This window comes from Artemia franciscana, chromosome 3, assembly GCF_032884065.1.
Source record: "Artemia franciscana chromosome 3, ASM3288406v1, whole genome shotgun sequence".
NCBI classification, from domain to species: domain Eukaryota; kingdom Metazoa; phylum Arthropoda; class Branchiopoda; order Anostraca; family Artemiidae; genus Artemia; species Artemia franciscana.
Window position 1 is genome coordinate 24,690,576 of NC_088865.1, and position 27,192 is coordinate 24,717,767.

Below are 27,192 nucleotides of genomic sequence, written 5' to 3' on the forward strand. Positions count from 1 at the left end.
GCCATTACAGGTACTATAGCGCCGTTCCCATGGACCGTAACAAATACAAGCATGCCAATGGTTTACTCGTCTAGGTGCGTTTCACTGACAACTCAGAGGTTGTTATTCCGGTTTCCTTCACTGAGTAAATATAAGGGGGAATTTTAAATGTGTTTTCTAATAGTAATTAATTAGAATTCAGAGAGATATTTGCATGAATATATCTTTTCCTTCAAGTTTGATTTTACAAAACATACTTTACTAATAGAAATGAGTGGTTTGTTTGCAGTGTTGGAAGTTGATAGTTACTATAAAGGTCCTAACCTCCCATCTCCAAAAAACGTGAGATTTTGTGTTTTTGTCAGAAGAATGACCACGAATACGTGTTTATTTGTTGTTGTTTCTTTTTTGCTTTTTTCTAGAGTGATCATGTCAAATCACTGGTCCAAGAATATCGGGAGAGGGCTCTTTCGAACGAAAATTAAAAGTTCTAGAGCCCCTTCAAAGTGACCACAAATACTGAAGGGAAATTAACCCCCCCTCCCAAGCTCTTTTCTCCCGAAGTCATTCAATCAAAACTGTGAGATATCCGTTTTGTTGGCCATGTCCGCAAGATCAAATAACTATGCCTCTAGAGATGACAAGACCCCTCACAACCTAGGGGAAAGGCTGTAAGTTATAAATTTGGCCTGCTGTTTGCGTATAATATTTTTATTTGTAAATAAACATTTATTTTTCTGGAGGCACAATTTTCTGGGAAATATTTTCTACGGGGAAGGATTTTCCACGGACATGGAGGTTTCCTGGGATGAACTTACAAGGGGGAATTTTACATGGAAGAATTTGCAAGAACTATACAAAAACATTTCTACTTTCTCTTTTCCGATTGAACTTTTCATCAAGAAATGCTCTGGTTAAATTTTCATGACTCTCCCCAGTGCCTGGGGGAAGCGCTATTACATCATGCATTTTACCTATTGCTACATATAGTATCTGTTATTTGGAAGGAAATTTCCGCGAGGTGAATTTTTAATGATTAGAGAAGTTTCCTGCAATGAATTTACAAGGAGAAACTTTACGCGGGGAAACTTTCCGGAACTCCTCTCTGAAATTTATTTTACTTTCTCTTCCTGATTCAGTTTTACATTTAGAGATGTTCCAAAGAAGTGGTCCTAAGAAAATTTTTGGAAAAGTTAGAATTACCTGGGGTATATTTTGTGGGTCGTTTAAGAAATTCCACAGGAGAAATTCTCCATGGAGGATTTTCCATGGAAGAAATTCTACATGGGCGAATTTTCTGTGAGAAAAACTTTCCAATGGGAGGATGGAATCTCTAGGAAATATTTCACACCAAGGGGTTTTTCTGGCATGATTCGAAAAAATACTAGAAATTAAATGAAAAACAAGTCTTTTTCCAAATGAAAGTAGGCTAAAGAGAATTTTCTTGGTGAAATTGTCCAGAAGAAAATTTATGGTCGGCATTTTCAGCATGGATGGATTTATCGGGGGGGGGGGATTTTACGCAGGTTGAATTTACCATGGGGGGATTTTCGTGGGAGGTGGTTCTAAAGAGAAGAGAGGTAGATTTACCGGCATTATTGGAAAACGATCGGAAATTAAACAATTTTTTCTTTCAACTGAAACTAGGGAGCAATATTTGAACTTAAAGCGAAAAGAAATCATACCAATTATGAGGGGAGACAACTCCTCCTCAATGCCAAACGGAAGAGTTTGACTTTTTGTCCCGATTCCGTAAGAACAACTCCTGAAACAAAAGGGTCGTTTACGTTGAATAACAAGCTTTCTAAAATACTAACAAATCTTGATGAGAAGAATAAGCACATGTCCAAGATACTTGACTGACATAACCGGAATAGATCCACTGTCTTTGGGGAGTTACGAGGGGGGGGAGGGGTAATTCAGAAAAATTAGAAAAGGTGAGGTATTTGTAACTTACGAACGGGTGATCAGATTTTTATGAAATTTGATATTTAGAAGGATCGTGTGCTTCATAGCTCTTATTTTAAATCCCGACCAGACCCGGTGACATTGGGAGGAGTTGGAGGGGAAACCGTAAATCTTGGAAAACGCTCAGAGTGGAGAGATCAGGAAGTAACTTGGTGAGAAGAATAAGCACATATCCAAAATACGTGACTGACATAACCGGAACGAAACCACTCTCTTTGGGAGAGTTAGGAGGGGACGGGGGAGGGGGGGGGGGTAATTCGGAAAAATTAGAAAAATTAGGTATTTGTAACTTACGAACGGGTGACCAGACCTTAATAAAATTGGATATATAGAAGGATCTTGTGTTTCAGAGCTCCTATTTTAAATACTGACCAGATCCGGTGACACTGGGGGAGTTGGAGGGGGAAACCGGAAATTTTAGAAAACGTGAAATTGAGGTATCTTTATTTTACGAAAGGGTGATCGGATCTTAATGAAACTTCATATATAGAAAGTTTTTATGTCTCAGATGCTCCATTTTCAATTCGAATCGGATCCGCGGACAAAGGGGGCTGGAGGGGGAAAACAGAAATCTTGGAAACCGGAAATGTTTGAAAATGCTTTGAGTAGAGAGATTGGGATGAAACTTGATGGGAAGAATAAGCACAACTTCTAGATACGTGATTGACATAATTGGAATGGATCCGCTCTCTTTTGGGGGAGTTGGGGGGATTTCCAGCGCTTTGGCAAGTTCAGTGCTTCTGGACGTGCTAGGTTGATGAAAACTGGTAGGCGTGTGAGGGACATGCACAAATAGACTTGATAACAGTCTTTTCCCCGATTCGTCCATCTGGAGGGGTGGATGGAGGGAGAGGAAAAATTGGCTAAATGAGGTATTTTTAACTTACGAATGGGTGATCGTATCTTAATGAAATTCGATACCTAGAAGAAACCCGTGTCTCAGAGCTCTTATTTTAAATCCCGACCGTATCCGGTGATATATGGGGAGTTGGAGGGGGGAACAGGAAATCTTGGAAAACGCTTAGAGTGGAGAGATCGTGATGAAACTTGGTGGGAAGAATAAACACAAGTCCTTAATACGTGATTGACGTGACCAGACTGAATCCAATCTTTGAGGGAGTTGGGGGGAGGGGGTTAATTCCGGAAAATTAGAAAAATTGAGGTATTTTTAACTTAATAACAGGTGACCGGATCTGAATGAAATTTGATATTTAGAAGGAACTCATGTCTCAGATATCTTATTTTAAATCCTGACCAGATCTGGTGACACTTGGGGGAGTTGGAGGGGGAACCGGAAACCTTGGAAAACACTTAGAGTGGAGAGATCGGGATGAAACCTGGTGGGTAGAATAATCAAATGCCGTAGATACGTGATTGACGTAATCGGACTGGATCCTCTCTATTTGGGAGAGTTAGGGGGGGGGGTCAAGTGCTTTGGCTTGTTCGGTGCTTCTGGACATGCTAGGACGATAAAAATTGGTAGGCGTGTCAGAGACCTTCACAAATTGATCTTATAAAGTTTTTTTTTCGCCGATTAGACCATCTGGGGTGCTGATGGGAAAGAAAACATTAGAAAACATTGGGTATTCTTAACTTACGAGTGGGTGATTGGATCTTAATTAATTTCGATATTTAGAAGGACGTCGTGTCTAGAAGTACGTCGTGTCTCAGAGCTCTTATTATAAATCCCGACTTGCATTAAGCCTTTGATTTTTCCTTTTAAATCAATTTATTGATTCTTAGAGTTTTGCTACAGGTCATGCCATATGAGCTATTGGTTCTTCCGGCCTCGTCACAACTGCCATATGAGCTCTTAGCTCTTGTTTTTTTTTTTTTGCAAATTGGAACTTGCTTCATCCAAGAACTTCATCCAGTTTATCGGGACTCCTTCCCTCCAACATTATTTTTTTTTTGTATGTGAAAAGGTTCCTTTAGTCAACGATATTTCTAATGTAAACTTGGAGCACTTTGGAGAAAAAAAATGTTTTAGCTTTGTTGGCCCCTTTCAAGATGAACCAAAATTTCGTTCACGAAGGACGTCGTGTCTAGAAGGACGTCGTGTCTCAGAGCTCTTATTATAAATCCCGACTTGCATTAAGCCTTTGATTTTTCCTTTTAAATCAATTTATTGATTCTTAGAGTTTTGCTACAGGTCATGCCATATGAACTATTGGTTCTTCCGGCCTCGTCACAACTGCCATATGAGCTCTTAGCTCTTGTTTTTTTTTTTTTTTGCAAATTGGAACTTGCTTCATCCAAGAACTTCATCCAGTTTATCGGGACTCCTTCCCTCCAACATTATTTTTTTTTTGTATGTGAAAAGGTTCCTTTAGTCAACGATATTTCTAATGTAAACTTGGAGCACTTTGGAGAAAAAAAATGTTTTAGCTTTGTTGGCCCCTTTCAAGATGAACCAAAATTTCTTCATATGTGCATTTGGTCCTCAAAAATTAATAACAAAAATTTTTAGCCGATCAGGGAAAATATTAGTAATCCTTTTGGGGCCCAATTCTAGGGGGAGGAAGAACGTATCCCAAGTCATTTTTTATTAAATTTACCCTGACCAAGGAGTTTCAAATTGTTCAAGGATAACAAGTTTTTTGTGTATTTCTAGTCTTTAACGCTGTTTTCTGCTTTTACAGAACATTTAGTCCCATTAGTCCAAGTGACAAAAGTTTTTCTCCCATTTTTCATTTTGTAGATGGACTCCACATGGCTGAAGGACCGAATAATTAAAGTCTAAGCAAATCAAATTAACGTCCTCTTGGCCCAGGGATTTGAGGTTTCATGTTACAAGCCGTTTGGAAAAAAAAGGTTTTCCGAAACTTCTGGACCTTTGATAGGCCTTATTTATGGAGTAACCAATACATTTTATTCTATATAACCTTCTGAATTGAAGTCTTTTTCCCCCAAGGGTTTAAGGATACAAGTTTTGAGCCGATTGGGGACAAATACTTTTGGCCTTTTGTCAGACCGGTTGACTTTTGGAAATCATAGAACTCAAGACTCAGATTCTAAGACATGTAGTCCCAAATTCCATAACCCAGGATGTCGACTTGCATAGTCCTGATTGTATATACCGATAGCCCTGAATCTGTTGAACCCTTAACAATATAGTTCTTACCATAGAACTTAAAAGTGAAATTTAATCTTTTTAGGTAAAATAGCAGGCCATTATGTGATGATAATTATCAACAGCAAAAATCTGAATTAGTGGCCGGTATTTTATTCCTCAAGATAATCATGTATTGAAGCTCGTTTGACCTGGGACTTTGAAGATACTCCTCCCTCTGAATGCTGCGTAGACCGCCTCCAGTATTTGTTTTTTGTCCTTAAGCTTGTATCTTCTTTCTATCAATAAAATAGAATTTGCTCTTCCAACTGTATATTTTATTTAAAAGCAATTTGTATCTCTTGTAAACTCTTTCCTTTTGTTTCAGGTACAAAAAAAATCACATAAAGCACTGACAATAATGAACTAATACTAAACATCCAAAAGACACCATACTCTCCGATGATTTTAACAAAACTTTCAAAAAAAAAAGTTATTAAAAGAGCTAAAACCCAATTAAAACCAGAAATGACCGAGCTCACTGCTCCTTTCACATGCACTGGTAGTACCTCCCCCATAATAGCCCAAGGCAAGGGTCCGAAACCGATGGAATAAAATATAATATATAAAGTCAAAGAAGCTAAAGGCAGCCATCCTAAGCAAGCAGTGCTTTCTGGGTTATTTGAATTTAAGTAAAAATAAGTCCCCAATGTTAAAAGGGATATGCTCATTCCTGCCCCGGAGACCAAGAGTAAGACTTTTCGCCCTACAAGATCAGCTATAAATACTGTAATTAAAGCTGATGTGACCTGGACAATACCAACAATTAGTGATTGAACGTTGCTGTTTAAAGTGCCATCGGTTGCACTAAATATAGACGATAGATTGTTGAGCACAGCGTTGATGCCACTAAACTCTTGAAAAAACATAAGAGCAACACCCAAAAACAAGGGTTTCAATACTTGTGGTTCACCGATAATTTTGACTTTCAAATTAACACTTATTGTAGCCTCAACACTTTTCTTTATACTTGAAAGTTCTACGTCAGAAGGATATTTTTTCCCGCGTAACCATGTCAAAGCTGCCATAGCTTGAGGTTCTTTATCGCTCATTATTAAGAAATTCGGTGAACCAGGTACAACTAGCATAGTGAAAAAGTGAAAAACGGGAAATATAATTGAAATTAATGAAAGAGTTGACCACGAGGTGAATATTCCGATAGCATACACAACTGTAATTCCCATGACTATTAGGAGCACAAAACCTGACCCAAATGTACCTCTATATCTGGGAGTGGAAATTTCACCAACGTATATTGGAGCAGCTACAGATGCTATACCACCTCCTATACCAATTAGGAGTCTTCCAGCAAGAAGCATTGCTAAGTTACTGGATAGACCAATAAGTGAAAATCCCACTACGAATACTGGTGAAGTCATTAGAGAAAGATTCTTCCGACCTAGTTTATCGACTAGAAAGCCACCTACAATTGCGCCAAAAAAAGCACCTAGATTTATTATTGAGCTGATCAGAGATAGTTCCGTCTTTGTATAACTTCCTTCCAACTGTGGCATTGATGGAGAAGACCATCCAATGCCAGCACCAAATGCAAAGGCTCCAAGATGTGCTAGAAAAAAAAGGCAGAATAAGAATTTAGTTAAGCAATAGTTCACTGAGCAGCCACTGAAGTGTGAAATTTTCTACATGAAAATTTTAAAGTCGAAGCAAAAGATAAAACCAAGTTTACACAATATATATTCATTAGGCCTGAGTTCAACATTTCTGATAACCACGACACATTTTAAAACATAAGGATTGGGACAACTTTCTCAAAATATAGCTCCCTCAAAGGAAATCCAATTCAAGAAAATATGAAAGAGGACATAGAAAAATGACCGACTACAGTCGAAAAATGTGACGAGAATAATCTACTCTACACTGAAAAAAATGTTTGAGATTCAATGAAATTATTTGTTATGTTTATGAAAAAAAAAAATCGCATTTTCATCGCCTGAAAATCGTTGGAATTTCATATTTAGGGCTTTATTGGAGTCCCTTAATCATTATTACTTTCCAACTTGTTGAGAAACAAAAACATTGGATTGAGAAACTCGAATTTCAATTTCAATTTGTTGAAGAACAAATATGTTTAAATTCCAGATTCTTATTGGGTCTCCAGTTAGTTAAATAGCAGATAGATTGGATCTAAATGGCACCATAATCAAATTTAATAGAATATTAAAGAAATTTCCATCTACGATCGAAATCCAAACGATTTAGATTACTATAACCTATTTATGTTGCAAAATAGATTTTTCTACTGAAAAGTAGATAAATCTCAATAATTTGTTGGATTTCAAACACGAATCACAGTTTCTACAGACATTGTGGATTTTGTTGACTGGTTCAAATTCCAGCAAAAACTTTTGTTGAAAATACATTTTTTTTTTTTTACAGTGTTATTGGTATTTGAAGATAACTGAAGAAGGCATGGTAACGGGTAACTTCAACTGTATTCCGTGTATCGCAAGGAAGATTACTCCATTCAGATATTGCTTTTCTTATTAAATAAAAAAAAATGTACGAAATAATTTGTGCTTGTTTGGAACTTCATTGTTCCTCTTTACTTTCCTTTGAAAAAACTCGTTTTTGGTTTTTGATCTGTTTTAATGTTAAACCCAAGTTTACCTAATACAAGGAAGGACTCCGCTCTTTTGAACCCCGCACTCTTTAAATCAAAGTTCACCTATTGCATTTCGCTTCTTCGAGAAAATGACCTCATTTAGTTCGTTTGCTTTTTGAATGACAGTATAGTCTTCCATTTACAGTATAGATTAAATCACACTACGAGAAGAGTTTTTGCACCCTCAGCACCAATACTCTACACCGCAAAAAAATTGAATCTGCTGAAATTTAACCTTAACTTATCTTTTGAAATTATCGAGGTCTTAGCGGTAGCTGCAATCTAGTAAGAGACGATCACGTTCCATAATGTAATTTGGAAAGGGCACATACGAGATATTAAAATCGAGTCATCTGCAAACTTGAATCCGTCTCCAAATTTTTTTTTGCTACTTACCAGCTAAGGCAGCAAAAAGCTGAGGCACCAATTTTGGTTTTTTGTCTTCATGTTCGATTTCTTCGCAATGTTTCATTTTGAAAGACTGTAATTTCAGCCTGAAAAAATTGTTGCATTAAACTAAGAAGTATTATTCCCTATTTAGCATATTGATTGTTTAGTCAAACAGTTCGGTCAAAAACAACTATAATATCTATTTGTAGCTATTTTCAGAAAATGTTGTGGGGCATGCTGAACAGAATTAAACCACACTATGTTTAAACTGATTGTCAAAAAGCACATCAGCAAAATTCCAAGAGCGGTCTATGCCTGAGGGTATTAAATTGAAATTTTCAGGGCACGTTGAAGAAAAGAGGCGGGAATATTTGATCCTGGTTGTGTCAGAAAAGACTAAAGATACCGAGATATACTTCAGTGACTGTGGAAGGGGGTTGCCTAACTAATTCAAAAGACACTATATGGATCCAGGCTATCAAAAGGACATATCTGCAATATCTTAGCAGTGGCTAAGGGTATTAACTTGAAACTCTCCGGACCACTGTTATAACTATTACTGTGACTGCGACTGCGACTACTTGCGACTTCGACTATGAGTACTTGCGACTATTTGCAAGTGTGGTATTTGACTACTTGGAACTTTGACTACGACCACATGATCGTCACTTTAAGTATTGGTGGCTGTGACTATAGCGACCGCATGCGACTACGACTATTTGTGACTGCAGCTATAACTACCTGTATTTGCTAATACAACTATTTGCGAATGCCAATACTAGCAAATACGATTACATGTAGCTTTGACTACGACTAAGTCTACTTGGGATTACCACTGTGACTATTAGTAACTACGACTGCTAGCGACTGTGAGTATTTACGACTATGACAACTTTTGACTTTGACTACTTAAAACTATGAATATTTTCGATTATGTCTACTTGAGATTGTGAATTTCATGAGTCGACTGCAACTACTTACGACTAAGAATAACAATTCAAACTTGACTGTGACTACCTGCAACTGCGACTGCTTATGACTACAAGTATGAAAACTTGCGACAACGAGTGCGACAACTTTTGACTGCAACTGCTACTGCTGGTGACTGTGACCACTACCATTAGTACTGTTACTAGTGCTATTATGATTGCAACTGTTACTGAAAATACACTACATACTTAGCATATTCTCAAAAGAGAATAACTACATCCTGTTTATCAAAACTGCATACTCTATCCAGGTTTTCAAAAATGCTTATCTGCAATATCTTGCGAATGACTAAGGTTATTAAGTTGAAAATTTCACGGAATATTGAGAAAGAAATTTCACTAAATTAAAAGACACTATTTGCATCCGATTTGTTAAAAGAATTTACCTGTGACCTTGGGAACAGCTACTGGTATTAATTAGGAACTTTCATGGAATTCTAAGGGGGATGCAATATTTAAAGAACAGTTAGGGAATGGTATCGAGTTGAAACATTCAGAGACTGTGGAGGGGGATGTTGTTCTTAAAGACAGTAGGCTATGTGCATTTCAGTTATTAGTGGGCGAGCTGCAATGTCTCAGGGTTGGCAAATATTATTAAGTTGAAACATTCAGGAAATGTCAATTGGGATGCTAAACTAAATCAAAAGAAACCATGGGTGCTGTGGTTGTCAAGATAGCACGTCTGTAATATCTGAGGAACAGGGAAGGGTATTACTTAAAAACTTTCGGATAATGTCGAGGGGAATGTTGAAGTTAATCAATATACGATTTTGTGCATTCCGGTTGTCAAAAGGGCGTAGGGGTGATATATAAGGATCGGCTAATTATGCTGAGTTATAATTTGCAGGGGATGTTAATCTAAGTCAAAAGATATTTTGTAAATCCATCGTGTTAAAATGGTGTATGCGATGACTGAAACATCTCAGGATAAGTTAAGGTTATTAAGTTGAAACTTTCAGAGAACTTTGAGGGGGGATGTTGAACTCGCTTAAAATATACTATACGTATTCCTGTTGTCAAATGGGCATATTTACAATATCTTAGGATATACCACACGGTAATATAATAGGGCTAATGGAATTTAGTCGGAACTTTCAGGGTCAGACATTAGAATCAATTATTTTAATTCTTATGCCGAAGATGGAAAAACTGGAGAATATCCATTATATTAACCAATAGCAAACTTTGGTAATCAAAACGGGGGAAATTAATTTAAAAAAAAAACTTTCTGAAAATGAAGTAATCCAAGGAAAAGTAAAGAGCCATAGAAACCCAAAACGAACAAACAGAAATTAACATATGATTAAATTTATCAACAAAATCTCAGATACTGATATAGATGTATAAACAAACATTGAAACGAGTAAAAATCAAATTAAATATTTAAGTCAATTTAAAACAAACAAAAATTACTACAAGCAGGATTTTGGCTAATGCCCCCTTTCCCTCCCTTAACCGTAAAAAGCTCTAAAGCCTATTGCATCGTTTACGCTTTAATGAACTATATTTCATACTTTTTTTTAACTTTGAAAAAATAAGGCAAAAAAGAAATCTTTCATTACTGTGTTTCCAGGGATTAATGTTAGTGCATAGTAAACATACAATGTATTTTAGTCAATTCTATCCAGTCATCTTGATTATTATGGGGATTTATTTTTATTTGTCGTCGATATTTTAAAAATAAAATCACAAATTTTAAAATACAAACAGTTTTTAGTAGAATACTAGTGACGCAACAGGCCTTAGAACTTTAACGGTCAGAGGAGGGGGATTGGTTGTAGCAGACAAACTCCTGTTTGTGGTATTTTTGTTTGTTTTAAGTTTGACTTTAATATTCAATTTAGTTTTTACTCGTTTTAAGATCAATTTATACATCTATTTCAGCACCTGTTATATTTATGTTTCATATAATCATTTATTATAGTTTCTTCTGGTTCCGGGTTTCATTTATTCTATAATAGCAATTTTCGTTTTTTTTTCTTTTTTTAGTTTGAATTGTATAACACTTTATATCTGCTGGTCTTCACTTTATTTTTCGAAACTTTGGACAACAGCTCGATCTCATAGTGTAAATTACGTTCATTTTTCCTTTTTTTTAAGCCAAAAATAATGAAAAAGTTCCAATACAGGTATCAAAAATAATTCCACAGCCATTTAGGTATAACTTTGTGATAATAAATAAAGGCATGAAAATAGGGTTCCAAGACGCTGGAAACTCTACTTTTCTAAGAAAATTCCTGTCTCAAATGGTCTATTATGGTCTTTCTTGAAGTAGTACCCAAGACCTATCATAATCAGCCCAGTAGCGATGCGTGAGTAAAGGGTGATGCAGCTTCCTCATATTTTTCTTCTGTAGCTCATTTTGTATAAAAGGGGTGGTCGTAAAACTTAGAATGGGGCTTAACTGATTTGAAACTGAAAGTTTTAGTGCCCTTTTTCAAAGTCACAAGCGACAGGACACGCGACCCCACAAGTGACCCCAATTTCGCATCCTTTTTGCTACCCAGTCCCCACTTAACCCTTAAAGAAATTCGAAAAAAATTTATATAGTCATTTTCTTGGAAAAAGTCGAAGAGTCCAAATAAAATATCTTCTTGGAAGACGCTGTCCTATAGCCCCTCGGTCAAAGGGAATAAAATATTCAAGTTGCCCATTTGCTAAACATAAATTTTTTAATTGTGAGAAGAAAATAGAGGTTCGTTCAATACTGAATGAACAATTGGCGAGTTTTTCTGGGATCATTCTCTGCCTCAAAGGCCCAAACGCTTTTGGGGGAGGGGGAAGGCTGAGAAATAGGTAAAGAACTTGTTGTTTCTGATTAGATGTATTTCAACCAGGCCTTTATGGTACCAATAGTTATATCGAAATTCCCAATGTTTACCAAGAGCATACCCAGGAAACGAAACGCACTCCCGTTAAATCAAAAGATACTATGTAGACCTGCTTTTTCTGATTATTTACATTAGCTCAAGCAGTGGTTAAGGGATTGAGTTGAAAGTTCAAGGGAGCATCAAAAAAGAGGAAGGGGAGTCAAATGGACTTTAAATTTTTAATTTTAAAAAGCAGGCAGAGGTAAATCCAAAGACAGTATGTGTATCCAGTTAGTCAAAATTCCATGTCTGAAATACCTTGGGAATGGCTTTTAGGACGGAATTAAGACTTTCAGGCCGTTTTGGGCAAAGGAAGGTGCGGAGGAGAGAACAAATTGACTCAGGTGTTGAAGAGAGGGATACGGTCTAAACACTTTTTGTTTCTGATTCAGATAAAAATATCCAGATAATGTATAAAAATAATTTCTTTGTGATGTAAGCTCCAATCAGATTCATGCATGGCTAAGCAGCGATAAAAATCGAATCATTTGACAATATGTGCTTCCAGACTATCAAACACCATATCTGCAATATCCTGGGAGTAAAAATGAACTATTGAAGAAGTTAATTCAGAGTTTTAGTACTCTTTTCAAGGGTCAAAAGGAGGAGGACTGTTAAGTGGACTTTAAACGGTGAATTTGGGAGACTAGGTGAGAGGCAAAATGAAAAACGCTTTGTGTATCCATTTCTTCAAAATATCATTTTTGGAATGTCTTGGGAACACCTTTGGGATGGAGTTGAAACTATCACGTAATTTTGGGCAAAATAAAATGAATGTAAGAGGCAAGAGAAAACAAAATTTAATATTCAGCGGAGGGAAGGGGGTTAAACAGGCTTTGTCTTCGATTCAGACGAAAATATTATTGTTGCACTAGAAGGTCCTATGTGACTTATAATTAATACATGGTCAAGCAGCGAGAATGCCTAAATCAATAATAGATAAGAGCTTAAATGGCATGAGCTCTAGCAAAATTCTAAGAATCAATAGATAGATTTAAAAGGAAAATCCGAGGCTTAATGCCGGTCGGGATTCGAAATAAGAGCTCTGAGACACAAGGTCCTTCTAAATATTAAAATTCATTACGATCTGATCACCCACTCGTAAGTTAAAAATACATCATTTTTTTCTAATTTTTCCTCTCCTTTCAACCCCCCCCTCGATGGTTGGATCGGGGAAAACAACTTTAGCAAGTAAATTTGTGCAGTTTCCTGACACGCCTACCAATTTTCATCGTCCTAGCACATCCAGAAGCACATAACTCGCCAAAGCACTGGACCCCCCCTAACTACTCCAAAGAGAGCAGATCCAGTTCAATTACGTCAGTCACGTGTCTAATACATTTGCTTATTCTACCCACCAGGTTTCATCACGATCTGTCCACTCTAAGCGTTTTCCAAGATTTCTGGTTTCCCCCTCCAACTCCCCCCAATTACGCTGGATCCGGTCGAAAATTAAAACAAGAGAATTGAGTTACAAAGTCCTTCTACATATGGAATTTCATTAAGATCTGATCACTCCTTCGTAAGTTAAAAATACCTCATATTTTTTTAATTTTTCAGAATTAACCCTCCCTCTAACTCCCCCAATGATAGCAGATCCGTTCCAGTTATGTCAATCACGTATTTAGGATTTGTGCTTATTTTTCCCACCAAGTTTCATTCCGATCCCTCCACTCTAACCCTTTTCCAAGATTTCCGGTCCCCCCACCAACTCCCCCAATGACACTGGATCCGGTTGGGATTTAAAATTAGAGATCTGAGTTATTAGATCCTTTTAAATATCAAATTTCATTAAGATCCGATCACCGGTTCGTAAGTTAAAAATACCTCATTTTCCTAATTTTTAAGAATTAACCCCCCCCCCCCCAACTCCCCGAAAGAGAACGGATACGTTCCGGTTATGTCAATCACATATCTAAGACTTGTGCTTAGTTTCTCCACCAAATTTCATCCCGATCCCTCCACTCTAAGCGTTTCCCAAGATTTTAGGTTTCCCCCTCCAACTCCCCCAATGTCACCGGTCCGGTCGGGATTTAACCTAAGAGCCCTGAGACACGATAACCTTTTAAACATCAAATTTCATTAAGATCCGATTACCCGTTCGTAAGTTAAAAATCCCTTATTTTTTCTAATTTTTCCGAAATAACCGTCCCCATCTCCCCCCCTCCAGATGGTCTAATCGGGGAAACGACTATTTCTAATTTAATCTGTTTTTTGTTCCTGGTATACCTGCCAAATTTCATCGTCCTAGCTTATCTGGAAATGCCTAAACTAGCAAAACCGAGACAGACAGACAGACCGACAGACAAACCGACCGAGAGACTGACAGAATTTGAGATTGCTGTATGTCACTTGGTTAATACCAAGTGCCATAAAAAACACTTTGTGTTTTCAGGTTGTCAAAATGTCATGCCTGTTTTATCTCAAAAGCGGATAAGGGTATTAAGTCAAAATTTTCCGGGAATCTTGAGGAGGATGTTGAATTGAATGAAATGATACTATTTGCTTCCAGGTAATCAAATACTATATCTTCAAGATCTCGGGAATAGAAATTTATAGCTTAAGAAAGTAATTCAAAACTTTCAAGGGGCATTAGAGAGGGATCAATTGGATTCCAAATTTTGATTTGGACGGGGGAGGCAAAACAAAAGACTCTAATGATATCAATATACGTATATATGCACAGTATGTCAGCAAATTGCTTGGGCGGAAGCCTTTGGGTTGAAAAATGAATTGAAGCTTTCAGGTATAGTTGGTAGAAAGGAAGTAGGATACTGGAGCAAGGGAAATACAAATCAACTGCTGAGGGAAGGTGAGGGGGCTAAACTTTTTTGCAGTGTAAGTTCATATAGAACTTCACGGTTCATGCACGGTAAAGCAATGAGGGAAATAAAAATACGCTATGTTCTGCCAAGGTTTCAAATAGTTAAGCACCCATGACTATGAACATGTATCTGGATTAATAAACACTGTAGGCTTACCACTTACCAGAATTATAACTAGATTTTCTTATGACTAAAAATCAATATTGGCTGGGAAACGTTAAGGTGACTAAACCTATATAGTTTACATATACATAGACGGTTAACGGGTATCTACTAAAAGAGAAAAATAATTTAGGAAGCGTCTTTGTTTTTTTGCCTTTTTACTATGCCAATTAAGTAGCAAAAGTTTTAATGTAGTGACCGACAAAACTTTGTCCGATGTAAGTGGCTTCTATGACCTTACGCTGTGAGAGATTCGGAACGTGGTAAACTTAAAAGTAATGTCTGGGTATCATATAATTTTTTATTCTCAAGTTTAATGCCCCGATTTATTTGTTACTTTCACTTTAAGAAAACTAGTTTTCTGTTTAATTAACAAAAAAATGATAGTCATTATGGTATAATAAGCTAGATTTTACCGTTATATGTATTAATTTCGCATATTTGAAAGGCACTATCTGGATTTCTCTCTTATTTACTTTAGTAAAATACTTTTTGCGTTGCTTATTTTTATGGCACTTGGTATTAACCAAGTGACATATAGCAGTCGCCAATTCTGTCGGTCTGTCTGTCGGTCTGTCTGTCGGTCTGTCGGTCTGTCGGTCTGTCTGTCGGTCTGTCGGTCCCGGTTTTGCTACTTTAGGCACTTCCAGGTAAGCTAGGACGATGAAATTTGGCAAGCGTATCAGGGACCGGACCAGATTAAATTAGAAATAGTCGTTTTCCCGATTTGACCATCTGGGGGGGAGTGGGGGCCCGGTTAATTCGCAAAAAATAGAAAAAATGAAGTATTTTTAACTTATCAGCGGGTATTTGGATCTTAATGAAATTTGATGTTTGGAATGATATTGTGTCTTAGAGCTCTTACTTTTAATCCCGACCGGATCTGATGACATTGGGGGGAGTTGGAGGGGGAAAACCTAAAGTCCCGGTTTTGCTACTTTAGGCACTTCCAGGTAAGCTAGGACGATGAAATTTGGCAAGCGTATCAGGGACCGGACCAGATTAAATTAGAAATAGTCGTTTTCCCGATTTGACCATCTGGGGGGGGGGAGAAGGGGCCGGTTAATTCGGAAAAATAGAAAAAATGAAGTATTTTTAACTTATGAGCGGGTGATTGGATCTTAATGAAATTTGATGTTTGGAATGATATTGTGTCTCAGAGCTCTTATTTTAAATCCCGACTGGGTCTGATGACATTGGGGGGAGTTGGAGGGGGGAAACCTAAAATCTTGGAAAACACTTAGAGTAGAGGGATCGGGATGAAACTTGATGGGAAAAATAAGCGCAAGTCCCAGATACATGATTGACATAATCGGAACTTATTTGCTCTCTTTGGGGTAGTTGGGAGGGGGGGAGTAAGTCTTAAAAATTAGAAAAATGAGGTATTTTCAACTTACGAACGGGTGATCGGATCTCAATGAAATTTGATGTTTAGAAGGATATCGTGTCTTAGAGCTCTTATTTTAAATCCCGATCGGATCTGGTGATGGGGGCGGGGAGTTGGGAGGGGGAAACCTAAAACTTGGAAAACACTTAGAGTGGAGGGATCGGGATGAAACATGGTGGGAAAAATAAACACAAGTCCTAGATAGATGATTGACATAAACGGGACGGATCCGCTCTCTTTTGGGTAGTTGGGGGGGGGGTTAATTCTGAAAAATTAGAAAAAATGAGGTATTTTTAACTTACGAATGGGTGATTGGATCTCCATGAAATTTGATTTTTAGAAGGATATCGTGGCTCAAAGCTCTTATTTTAAATCCTGACCGGATCTGGTGACATTGGGGGAAGTTTGGGGTGGGGAGACCTAAAATGATGGGAAACCCTTAGATTGGAAGGATTGGGATGAAACTTGGTTGGAAAAATAAGCAAAAGTCTTGCATACGTAATTTACATAATTGGAACGGATCCGCTCAATTGCGGGGGGGGGGGGTAATTCTGAAAAATAAGAAAAATAACGTATTTTTAACTTACGAAGGAGTGATCGGATCTTCATGAAACTTCATATTTAGAAGGACCTCGTAACTCTGATATCTTATTTTAAATCTCAACCGGATCAAACGTAATTGGGGGGGGGGCAGTTGGGGGGGACCGGAAATCTTAGAAAATCCTTAAAGCGGTGAGATCAGGATGAAACTGGATGGGAAGAATAGAAACCTGTCTAAGATACGTGACTGACATAACTGGACCGGATCTGCTCTCTTTGGTGGAATTGGGAGGGGGGAGGTAATTTTGAAAATTGAGGTATTTGTAACTTACGAAAGGGTGACCAGATCTTAATGAAATTTGATATTTAGAAGGATCTTGTGCTATAAAGTTTAACTTTAGGTTCTGACCTTCTCACAAGTGCCAAATGAGCTCTTGGCTCTTGGCTCTTCCGACCTCGTCCAAATGAGCTCTTGGCTCTTCCGACCTCGTACCATATGAGCTCTCGGCTCTTCCGACCTCGTCACAAGTGCCATATGAGCTCTTAGCTCTTGTTTTCCTTAGAAATAATTACTTTTGATTATAAAGTGCTGAATATACGTTAAACAAACTTTGAAGAGTCCCAAAACAATAGATCCTATTCTTATGTTTTGAAATATCCAAAACACAATAAGCCAAAAAAAAAGAAAGAAAAAAAGCTGCTTATGACTTCTCGCGTAAACTTACTCTTCCTGTCTAATATTTCAAAGAATTTACTGCTGATTATTTACTAATTTTTACCCTTTTTCGTAACTCTCCCGATTTTCCACTTTTCTGAAATTCACAGCTATTGTACAGCTCTTAAATCATAAACACTTCGAAATTTCTCTTATACTTGATTGTTTCTTTCCTTATCTTTCCTTAGCTACAGTATCTCTGTTTTTAGCTTTTTTTTTCAATTACTTTCTGTTTTGTAGTTGCTGATGATGTTTTGACGTTTAAAATACAACCTGTTTTTATGGCACTTGGTATTAACCAAGTGACATATAGCAATCGCAAATTCTGTCGGTCTGTCGGTCCCGGTTTTGCCACTTTAGGCACTTCCAGGTAAGCTAGGACGATGAAATTTGGCAGGCGTATCAGGGACCAGACCAGATTAAATTAGAAATAGCCATTTTTCCGATTTGACTATCTGGGGGGAGAGTGAGGGGGCCGTTAATTCGGAAAAAATAGAAAAATTCAAGTATTTTTAACTCACGAACGGTTGATCAGATCTCAGTGAAATTTGATGTTTGGAAAGATATCGCGTCTCAGAGCTGTTATTTTAAAACCCGACCGGATCTGGTGACACTGGGGGGGGGGTTGGGAGGGGGAAACCTAAAATCTCGGAAAACACTTAGAGTGGAGGGATCGGGATGAAACTTGGTGGGAAAAATAAGCACAAGTCCTAGATACATGGTTGAAATAACCGAAACGGATCCACTCTCTTTGGGGTAGTTGGGGGGGGGGTAATTCTGAAAAATTAGAAAAAATGAGGTATTTTTAACTTACGAACGGGTGATCGGATCTAAATGAAATTTGATATTTAGAAGGATATCGTGTCTCAAAGTTCTTATTTTAAATCTCGAACAGATCTGGTGACATTGGGGGGGGGGGGTTGGGAGGGGGAAACCTGAAACTTGGAAAACACTTAGAGTGGAGGGATTGGGATGAAACTTGGCGGGAAAAATAAGCACAAGTCCTAGATACATGATTGAAATAACCGAAACGGATCCACTCTCTTTGGGGTAGCTGGGGGGGGGGGTGGGTTTAATTCTGAAAAATTAGAAAAATTGAGGTATTTTTAACTTACGAACGGGTGATCGGATCTAAATGAAATTTGATATTTAGAAGGATATCGTGTCTCAGAGCTCTTATTTTAAATCCCGAACAGATCTGGTGACATTGGGGGGGGGGGGGGGTTAGGAGGGGGAAACCTAAAACTTGGAAAACACTTAGAGTGGAGGGATCAGGATGAAACTTGGTGGGAAAAAAAGAACAAGTCCTGGATACATGATTGACATAACCGGAACAGATCCACTCTCTTTGGGGTAGCTGGGGGGGTTAATTCTGAAAAATTAGAAAAATTGAGGTATTTTTAACTTACGAACGGGTGATCGGATCTCAATGAAATTTTATATTTAGAAGGATATCAAGTCTCAGAGCTCTTATTTTAAATCCCGACCGGATCTGGTGACATTGGGGGGGGGAGTTGGGAGGGGGAAACATAAAACCTGGTAAACGCTTAGAGTGGAGGGCTCGTGATGAAACTTGGTGGGAAAAATGAGCTCAAGTCCTAGATACATGATTGACATAACCGGAACAGATCCGATCTCTTTGGGGTAGTTGGGAGGGGATTAGTTCTGAAAAATTAGAAAAAATGAGGTATTTTTAACTTACGAACGGGTATCGGAACTCAACGAAATTTGATATTAAGAAGGATATCGTGTCTCAAAGCTCTTACTTTAAATCCCGAACAGATCTTGTGACATTGGGGGGAGTTGGGAGGGGGAAACCTAAAATCTTGGAAAACACTTAGAGTGGAGGGATCGGGACGAAACTTGGTGGGAAAAATTAGCATAAGTCCTAGATACATGATTGACATAACCGGAACGGATCCGCTCTCTTTGGAGTAGTTGGGGGGAATTCTGAAAAATTAGAAAAAATGAGGTATTTTTAACTTACGAACGGGTGATCGGATCTCAATGAAATTTGGTATTTAGAAGGATATCGTGTCTCAGAGCTCATATTTTAAACCCCGACCGGATCTGGTGACATTGGGGGGGGGGTCGGTAGGGGGAAACCTAAAACTTGGAAAACACTTAGAGTGATATAACACTTAGAGTGACACTTAGATATTTAGAAGGATATCATGTCTCAAAGCTCTTATTGTAAGTCCTGACCGGATCTGGTGACTTTGGGGGGAGTTTGGGGGTGGAGGAACCTAAAATCATGGAACACGCTTAGATTGGAGAGATCGGGATGAAACTTGGTGGGAAAAATAAACAGAAGTCTTAGATACGCGATTTACATAATTGGAACGGATCCGCTCTATTAGGTGGGGGGGGGTTTATTCTGAAAAATTAGATTAAATGACGTATTTTTAACTTACGAAGGAGTGATCGGGTCTTCATGAAACTTCATATTTAGAAGGACCTCATGACTCAGGTCTCTTATTTTAAATCTCAACCGGATCCAGCGTAATTGGGGGGGGGGGCAGTTGAGGGGAACCGGAAATCTTAGAAAATACTTAAAGCGGTGGGATCAGGATGAAACTGGATGGAAAGAATAAAAACCTATCTAAGACACGTGACTGACATAATCGGACCGGATCTGCTCTCTTTGGTGGAGTTGGGTTGTCTGCTCAATTTTGAAAATTGAGGTATTTGTAACTTACGAAAGGGTGACCAGATCTTAATGAAATTTAATATTTAGATGGGTCTTGCACTTTAAGGCTCTAATTTTAAATTCCGACCAGATCCTGTGACATTGGGGGGAGTTGAAGGGGGAAACCGGAATTCTTGGAAAACGTGAAAATTGGGGTATTTTAATTTTACGAATAGGTGATCGGGTCTTAATGAAATTTGATATTTAGAAGGAATTCATGTCTCAGAGCTCTTATTTCAAATCCCGACCAGATCTTTTGACATTGGGGGGAGTTGGAGGGGGAAATGTTGGAAAAACACTTGGAGTGGAGGAATCGGGATGAAGCTTGGTGGATAGAATAAACAAATGTCCTTGATACGTGATTGACAGAATCGTACTGGATTCGATCTCTTTGGAGGATTTGGGGGGAGGGGTTCAGTGATTTGGCGAGTTTGGTGCTTCTGGACGTGCTAGGATGATGAAAATTGGTAGGCGTGTCAGGGAGCTGCACAAAATGACTTGATAAAGTCGTTTTCCCCAGATTCGACCATCTGGGGGCTAAAGGGAGAAGAAAAATTAGAAAAAATTAGGTATTTATAACATACGAGCGGGTGATCAGATCTTAATGAATTTTGATATTTAGAAGGACATCGTGACTAAGAGCTCTTATTTTAAATCCTGACCGGCATTAAGCCTCTTATTTTCATTTTTAAATCAATCTATTGATTCATAGAATTTTGCTAGAGCTCATACCATTTGATATCTTGGCTCTTAGCTCTTCTTGCCTCGTCACTAGTGCCATATGAGCTCTTAGCTCTTGTTACTGAAGAGGAAATGACATTCATGCCGTTTAGAGGTTTTGAGACAGAAAGAAGGGAATTCAAGTATCCCTTTTATTTGTAAATCTTGATTCGCCTTGGGATACATTTTTTATTGCGCTTAGTATGTACCAAGTGACATATAGCGATCGCAAATTCTGTCGGTCTGTCTGTCGGTCTGTTCCGGTTTTGCTAGTTTGTGCACTTCCAGATAAGCTAGTACGATGAAATTTGGCAAGCGTATCAGGGAACAGACCGCATTAAATTAGAAATAGTCATTTCCTTGATTCGGCCATCTGCGGGGGGAGGGGAGTTGGGGGGACATTCAATTTGGAAAATTTAGAAAAATGAGGTATTTTTAACTTAAAAGCGGGTGATCAGGTTTTACTGAAATTTGATATTTAAAAGGATATCGTATCTGAGAGCTCTTATTTTAAATCTTAATCGGATCCGGTGATATCGGGGTAGTTTGAAGGGGGAGCCTGAAATCTTGGAAAACGCTTAGAGTGGAGGGATCTGGATGAAACTTCGTGGGAAGAATAACCACAAGTCCTAGAGACGAGACTGACATAACTTTGGGAGAGTTACGGGGGGAGGGCTAGTTCGGTAATTCGGAAAAATTAGAAAAAATGAGGTATTTTTTAAATTACGAACGGTGATTGAATCCTAATGCAATTTGATATTTAGAAGGATTTTGTGTATCAGAGCTCTTATTTTATATCCTGACCGGATCTGGTGACATTGGGGGGAGTTGGAGGAGAAAACCGGAAATTTTGGAAAACACTCACGTTGAGTGTCAAATGACAATCAAAAATTTCTCAAATTTTGATTGGATGTGTTAGGGAAATGGTGCACGTGGGAGGGGGGCTAGTTGCCCTCCAATCACTTTCGACTACTAAAAACGGCACTGGCTCTTTCAATTTCTAATCGTATGAGATGTTTTCGAAGTTTCTACAACAACAAACGGCCATTTCAAAATTTCTATCACACGCATTTCGATAAATACGAGGTGTTTCGGGAGGAGGTATCCACCCTTCGATCACTCTGAATCTCGAATAGGGCACTAAAACTTCCGATTAATAATCCAATGAGCCCCCTCCGAAGTTTAAACGATCACCCTTTTTATATAAACCTTATATGCCCCCAGAGCATAACTTACAACCCTTCCCCTTACAACTACTGGGGGAAATGGTGGGCGTGGAAGGGGGGTTAGTTTCCCTCTAATTACTTTTGACTATGAAAAGGGCACTGGTTCTTTCAATTTCCAATCGAATGAGCTGTTTCCGAAGTTTCTAGGACAGCAAATGACAATCTCAAATTTTCTATTAGATGTATATCGGGAAAATACGAGTTGTGGGGGGGGGGTATCCACCCTCTGATCCTTGTGAATTTTAAAAAAGATCATTAGAACCTCATAGTACAAATCCAATGAGCCCCCTCCTAAGTTTATACGATCACCCTTCCTATATATACCTTATATGACCCCAAGGTATAACTTACAAAACTTTCCTCTGGGGGGGGGTTATCCTCAAAGAAATGATTTCCGTACCTTTCTATTACGTTAAAAAGAATGGCTATCACAAAATTTTGCTTGGATGTGTTTGGGGATATAGTGAGCATGAGAGGAGGGTTAGTTGCCCCCCAGTCTCTTTTGACCGTTAAAAAGTGCAGTAGCTCTTTCAATTTCCAATTGAGAGTGCTCTTTTCGAAGTTTCTACGACAAAAAATGGCCATGTCAAAATTTCTATCAGATGCATTTCGGGAAAATACGAGGTGTATGGAGAGGAGATATCCACCCTCCGCTCTCTCTGGATCTCAAACAGGGCATTAAAACGTCTGATTGGCAATCCAATGAGCCCCCTTCGAAGTTTATTTGATCCCCTTTTCTATGTAAACCTTATATGCCCCCAGAGCTTAACTTACAAGCCATGCCGTGAGGGCTGTGGGGGCGGGTTGTCATCCTCAAATACATAATTTCCAGATCTTTCAACTACGTTAAACAAAATGGCTACCTCAAAATTTTGACTGGATGTGTTTGGGGAAATGGGTGGACGTGGGAGGGGTGTTAGTTGCCCTCCGATCATATTCGACCATTAAAAAGGGCATTGGCCCCTTCAATTTCCAATCGAATGAGCCCTTTTCAAAGTTTCTACGACAAATCCTTCGATACAAAGTAGCCTGGTCATAGGCAGCGCTATTACACTGCCTATGATAATCAACTTATAGAATATTTTGAGAGGAGCTTGTAGGAAGGGATATTCGGAATTTTGGTACCATTAAAAAAAATAAATGAAGATTTTGCTTATTCTACCATTTTCAACTGCAAAACAACAATGTGGGCACAAATACAGGCAAATGCTATTGAGTGGAAATCCTAAGATTGTCAATCGCTTTAAAACTCCTGAAACACTTTATCAAAAGTTTATGTAAATAAAATCCAAATTTCAATACCATTCTACCTTGGGATGGTACAGTTATCCCTAGGAATAAATATTTTACAATCAAATGGATGGCTTTTTATATACCTTGTAAATATCAATACTTATGGTTATACAAGACTCCATGTTTGTGCAGCTATCAAACAGTTCGTGGTAACGAACTTACAGGATCAAGAGTAACCGAAACTCTAGAAAACAGAATTTTGATATCGACAGATACACCAAAAGAATCAAATTTATATGTCGATTTCAAACATATAAGTTTTATCAAGTTTAGTCCTGTCCATCAAAAGTTACGAGCCTAAGTATATTTGCCTTGTTTCCGAGAAGAACGCGGAAACACCACCTAAAAGTCATAGAATCTTAATGAAAACCAAACCATAAGATTCAGCGTATCAGCGAACCCTACTGTAGAGATTTCAAGCTTCTATCTGCAAAAATGTGGAATGTTGTATTTTTTGCTCTGGCAAAAAATACAACATTCCACATTTTTGCAAAAATCAGGAATCTTTCTACAGAAAGATCATGAATGGGCGTTTACTTGTTTCTATTTTTCTTCCCAGGGGTGATCCTATCGACCAAAGGACCCTAGAATGTCGCAAGAGGCTCATTTGAATGGAAATAAAAAGTTCTAGTGCCCTTTTAAGGAACCAAAAATCGAAGGGCAACTAGGCCCCCCTTCCATGCTCGTCTTTTCCAAAATACCTTAGATGAAAATTTTGAGGTAGTCATTTTGTTCAGCATAGTGGGAAAATCCATTAACTAGGTCTTTGAGGACGACTTGAACCCCTACAGTCCCCCGGGGAAAGGGCTGCAAGTTATGAACTTTGCCCATTGTTTACATATGTTATTGGTTATTGGGAAGTATATAAACGTTTTCAGGACGATTTTTTCTGGGGGGGGGGGAGAAGTAGGTTACGTGGGAGGACCTTTCCATAGAAGAATTTTTTATGGGAGAAGAGAATTTTCCACGAAGATTTCCCAGCATTATTTAAAAAACGATAAGAAATTAAATAAAAAAACAAGTTTTTTCAACTGAAAGTAAGGAACAGTATTAAAACTTAAAACCTCGTTTACGCTTAATACCTCGCTCTTTACGCTAAAGTTTTTTCTTAGTACTTTTAAAAGAGTTAATTACACGGAATTTGTGATTCAGGGGTTATTTTTAAAGAATTGGAACACATTCAAACCTTAGCCTACAGAGAGAGGTATTGACGAGGGGGAGAACCCCCTTATATACGTAATAATTTCTGCTTGTTTTAAGTTTTAATGTTGCTTCTTATTTTAAGTTGAAAAAATATTTTTTTTATAGTTAATTAGGGAAAAGGTCAATGAGTCTATTTGTTATGGGGATTACCTAAATCTCAAAAATAAGAACTTCTTATCCAAAATTTCAAGAAGAGATAATTGAGGTAAATAGAAACAAAGTTTCACATTTTCTTAGAACAAAGCTTGAACCCCATTCAACAAGGTTTTTTAATATACTGAATTATTATAGTATAAGCTTCATCAAGATCAATTCCCTTGATGGATACATTTTAGTGTGACTTAATTAAAGTCGGCATTTAAAAATATCAGTTTGGGCTCAATAGATGACTAGGACGCGTTCTGTGGATGAAAGATGACAGATTGCCAAAGATATTCCTTATCGGCCACTAGTCTAGGGCCGAAGGAAAAGCAGTCTAGGTCCGTGTATAGAGTGGGAGGATGTTGCAAGGAAAGATTTGAGGGGAAGGGGAACTTCTTGGGAGGGTATAAAGATGCAGGCTTTAAATAGATTGGGATGGAGAAGTAGCTTGCGTAGATGGGTTGGTCTTAGGTGGCTCGGTGGTGAGGTGAGTTTTTTGAAGCAGTAGTAGGCAGCAGGTATTTCAGTGTCTGGTCGTGTGCATAGAGCTTTTGCAGTCACGTGCAAGGATAATCCGTTCAGGCATAGTACTAAACCGAGCTAAAAATAAAGTTATACCTTCAAATTGAAATGAATAATTTATTTAAAACATCTTTGAATCTCTTGTAACGTTTTACCTTTTGTTTCAGGTACATAAAATATCACATAAATCACTGAAAACAATGAAAAGGAGCCAAACATCCAAAATACACCAGATTCTCCCATAACTTCAATAAAACTTTCAAAAAAGAAAGTTACTAGAAAAGCTAAACCCCAACTAAAACCGGATATTATTGAGCTTACTGTTCCTTTTACATGCACCGGCAGTATTTCCCCCATAATTGCCCAGGGCAAAGGACCAAAACCAAATGAATAAAATGTAATATATAAAATTAAAGAAGCTAAAGGTAACCATCCTAAAGACACAGTACTCTCCGGATTATGGGAATTAAAGTAGAAATAAGTTCCTAACGCTGCATGTGATATGGTCATAAAAACACCCGAGGCAGAGAGGAGAACTTTTCTCCCAGCAAGATCGGCAATAAACACTGTTGTTAAAGCAGCAGTCAGTTGAACCAATGCAACAATGACCGATTGAACGTTACTGTTTAAGTCACCACCAGCTGCACTGAATATTGAAGATAAATTATAAAGGGCGGCATTAATACCACTGAATTGCTGAAAGAACATAAGAGCCATGCCTAAAAATAGGGGTTTTAGTACTTCCGCTGTGATTAAATCTCTAAATTTAAGTTTTGTATTTCTTGTAGCTTCAACACTTTTTCTTATGTCTGAAAGCTCTATTTCATAAGGATACTCTTTTCCACGTAGCCATATCAGAGAATTTCGTGCTTGAGTGTCTTCGTCTTTTATTATTAGGTAGTTTGGTGATTCAGGTACAACGAACATACATACGAAGTTGCATAACGGGAAAACAATCGAAATTAGTGAAAGGGTTGACCAAGACGTAAAAATTCCCATAGTGTATGTAACTGTAATGCCTGCGACTATTAATAGCGTAAAACCAGATCCAAATGCACCTCTATATCTTGGCGATGAAATTTCAGCAACATAAATTGGTGAGGCTACGGATGCAATTCCCCCTCCTACACCAATAAGCAGTCTACCAGCAACAAACATAGTTAGGTTATGGGATAAACCTACAAGCAAAAATCCCAACACAAAAATTGGCGAGGTTGTCATAGAAAGCCTTTTCCGACCCAGCTTATCGACAAGGATGCCGCCCAGGATAGAGCCCAAAAAAGCCCCAAAATTTAATAATGAGCTTATTAATGACAGTTCCAATTTGGTGTAGCTTCCATCCAGCTGGGGTATTGATGGAGAAGACCATCCAATGCCAGCACCCAGTGTGAAAGCTCCAAGGTGGGCTGAAAAATAAGAAAACAATACAAAAAACTACTAGATATTCTGAAGTGGAATAATATTGAAATAAAATACTTTCTTTTTTTTTGCCTTTTTAAGGTAAACAGGCAGAGAATCCTTTTCTAAAGAAAAAAACTAAAAACACTGAATTACTCAGTTTATCAATGAGCCAGAACAAACCGTCTAGCAACATCTTTCTGATTGTCCATGGGGGGGGGGGGGGTGAGACATATTTCCTAAGAAAGTGAAGCGGGTGGCATAAGAAATAGAAGAAGTGATTTTTTGGCCTAATTATATTCATTTCCCCTCCCACTGAGTGCAGGTACAATGTGTTATATTTATAAGATGCACTTACTTAGACTGTTTTGCATTTCAGTATATTTGTCTTAAAATATTCCTACTAACGCTTCTTTGAACAATTTTGACCCCCCCCCTAA

The 27,192-nt window shown here is 38.1% G+C and overlaps 1 protein-coding gene across 4 annotated transcripts in view; it reads right to left on the reverse strand.

Moving 5' to 3' along the window:
- Positions 1–5,321: 5,321 nt before the first annotated feature.
- LOC136025065 (facilitated trehalose transporter Tret1-like) overlaps positions 5,322–27,192 on the reverse strand; it is a 39,421-nt gene continuing 17,550 nt past the window's right edge. For 2 of the 4 annotated variants that reach the window (XM_065700749.1, XM_065700750.1), the window contains exon 3: positions 25,458–26,760. In XM_065700749.1, coding sequence (XP_065556821.1) covers positions 25,472–26,760 — 1,289 coding nt within the window. In that variant the 3' untranslated portion in view covers positions 25,458–25,471. Of the gene's footprint in view, positions 6,627–8,078; positions 8,177–14,919; positions 15,024–25,457; positions 26,761–27,192 lie in introns of those variants that run through there. The other 2 variants (XM_065700751.1, XM_065700753.1) reach the window with 2 other exon arrangements.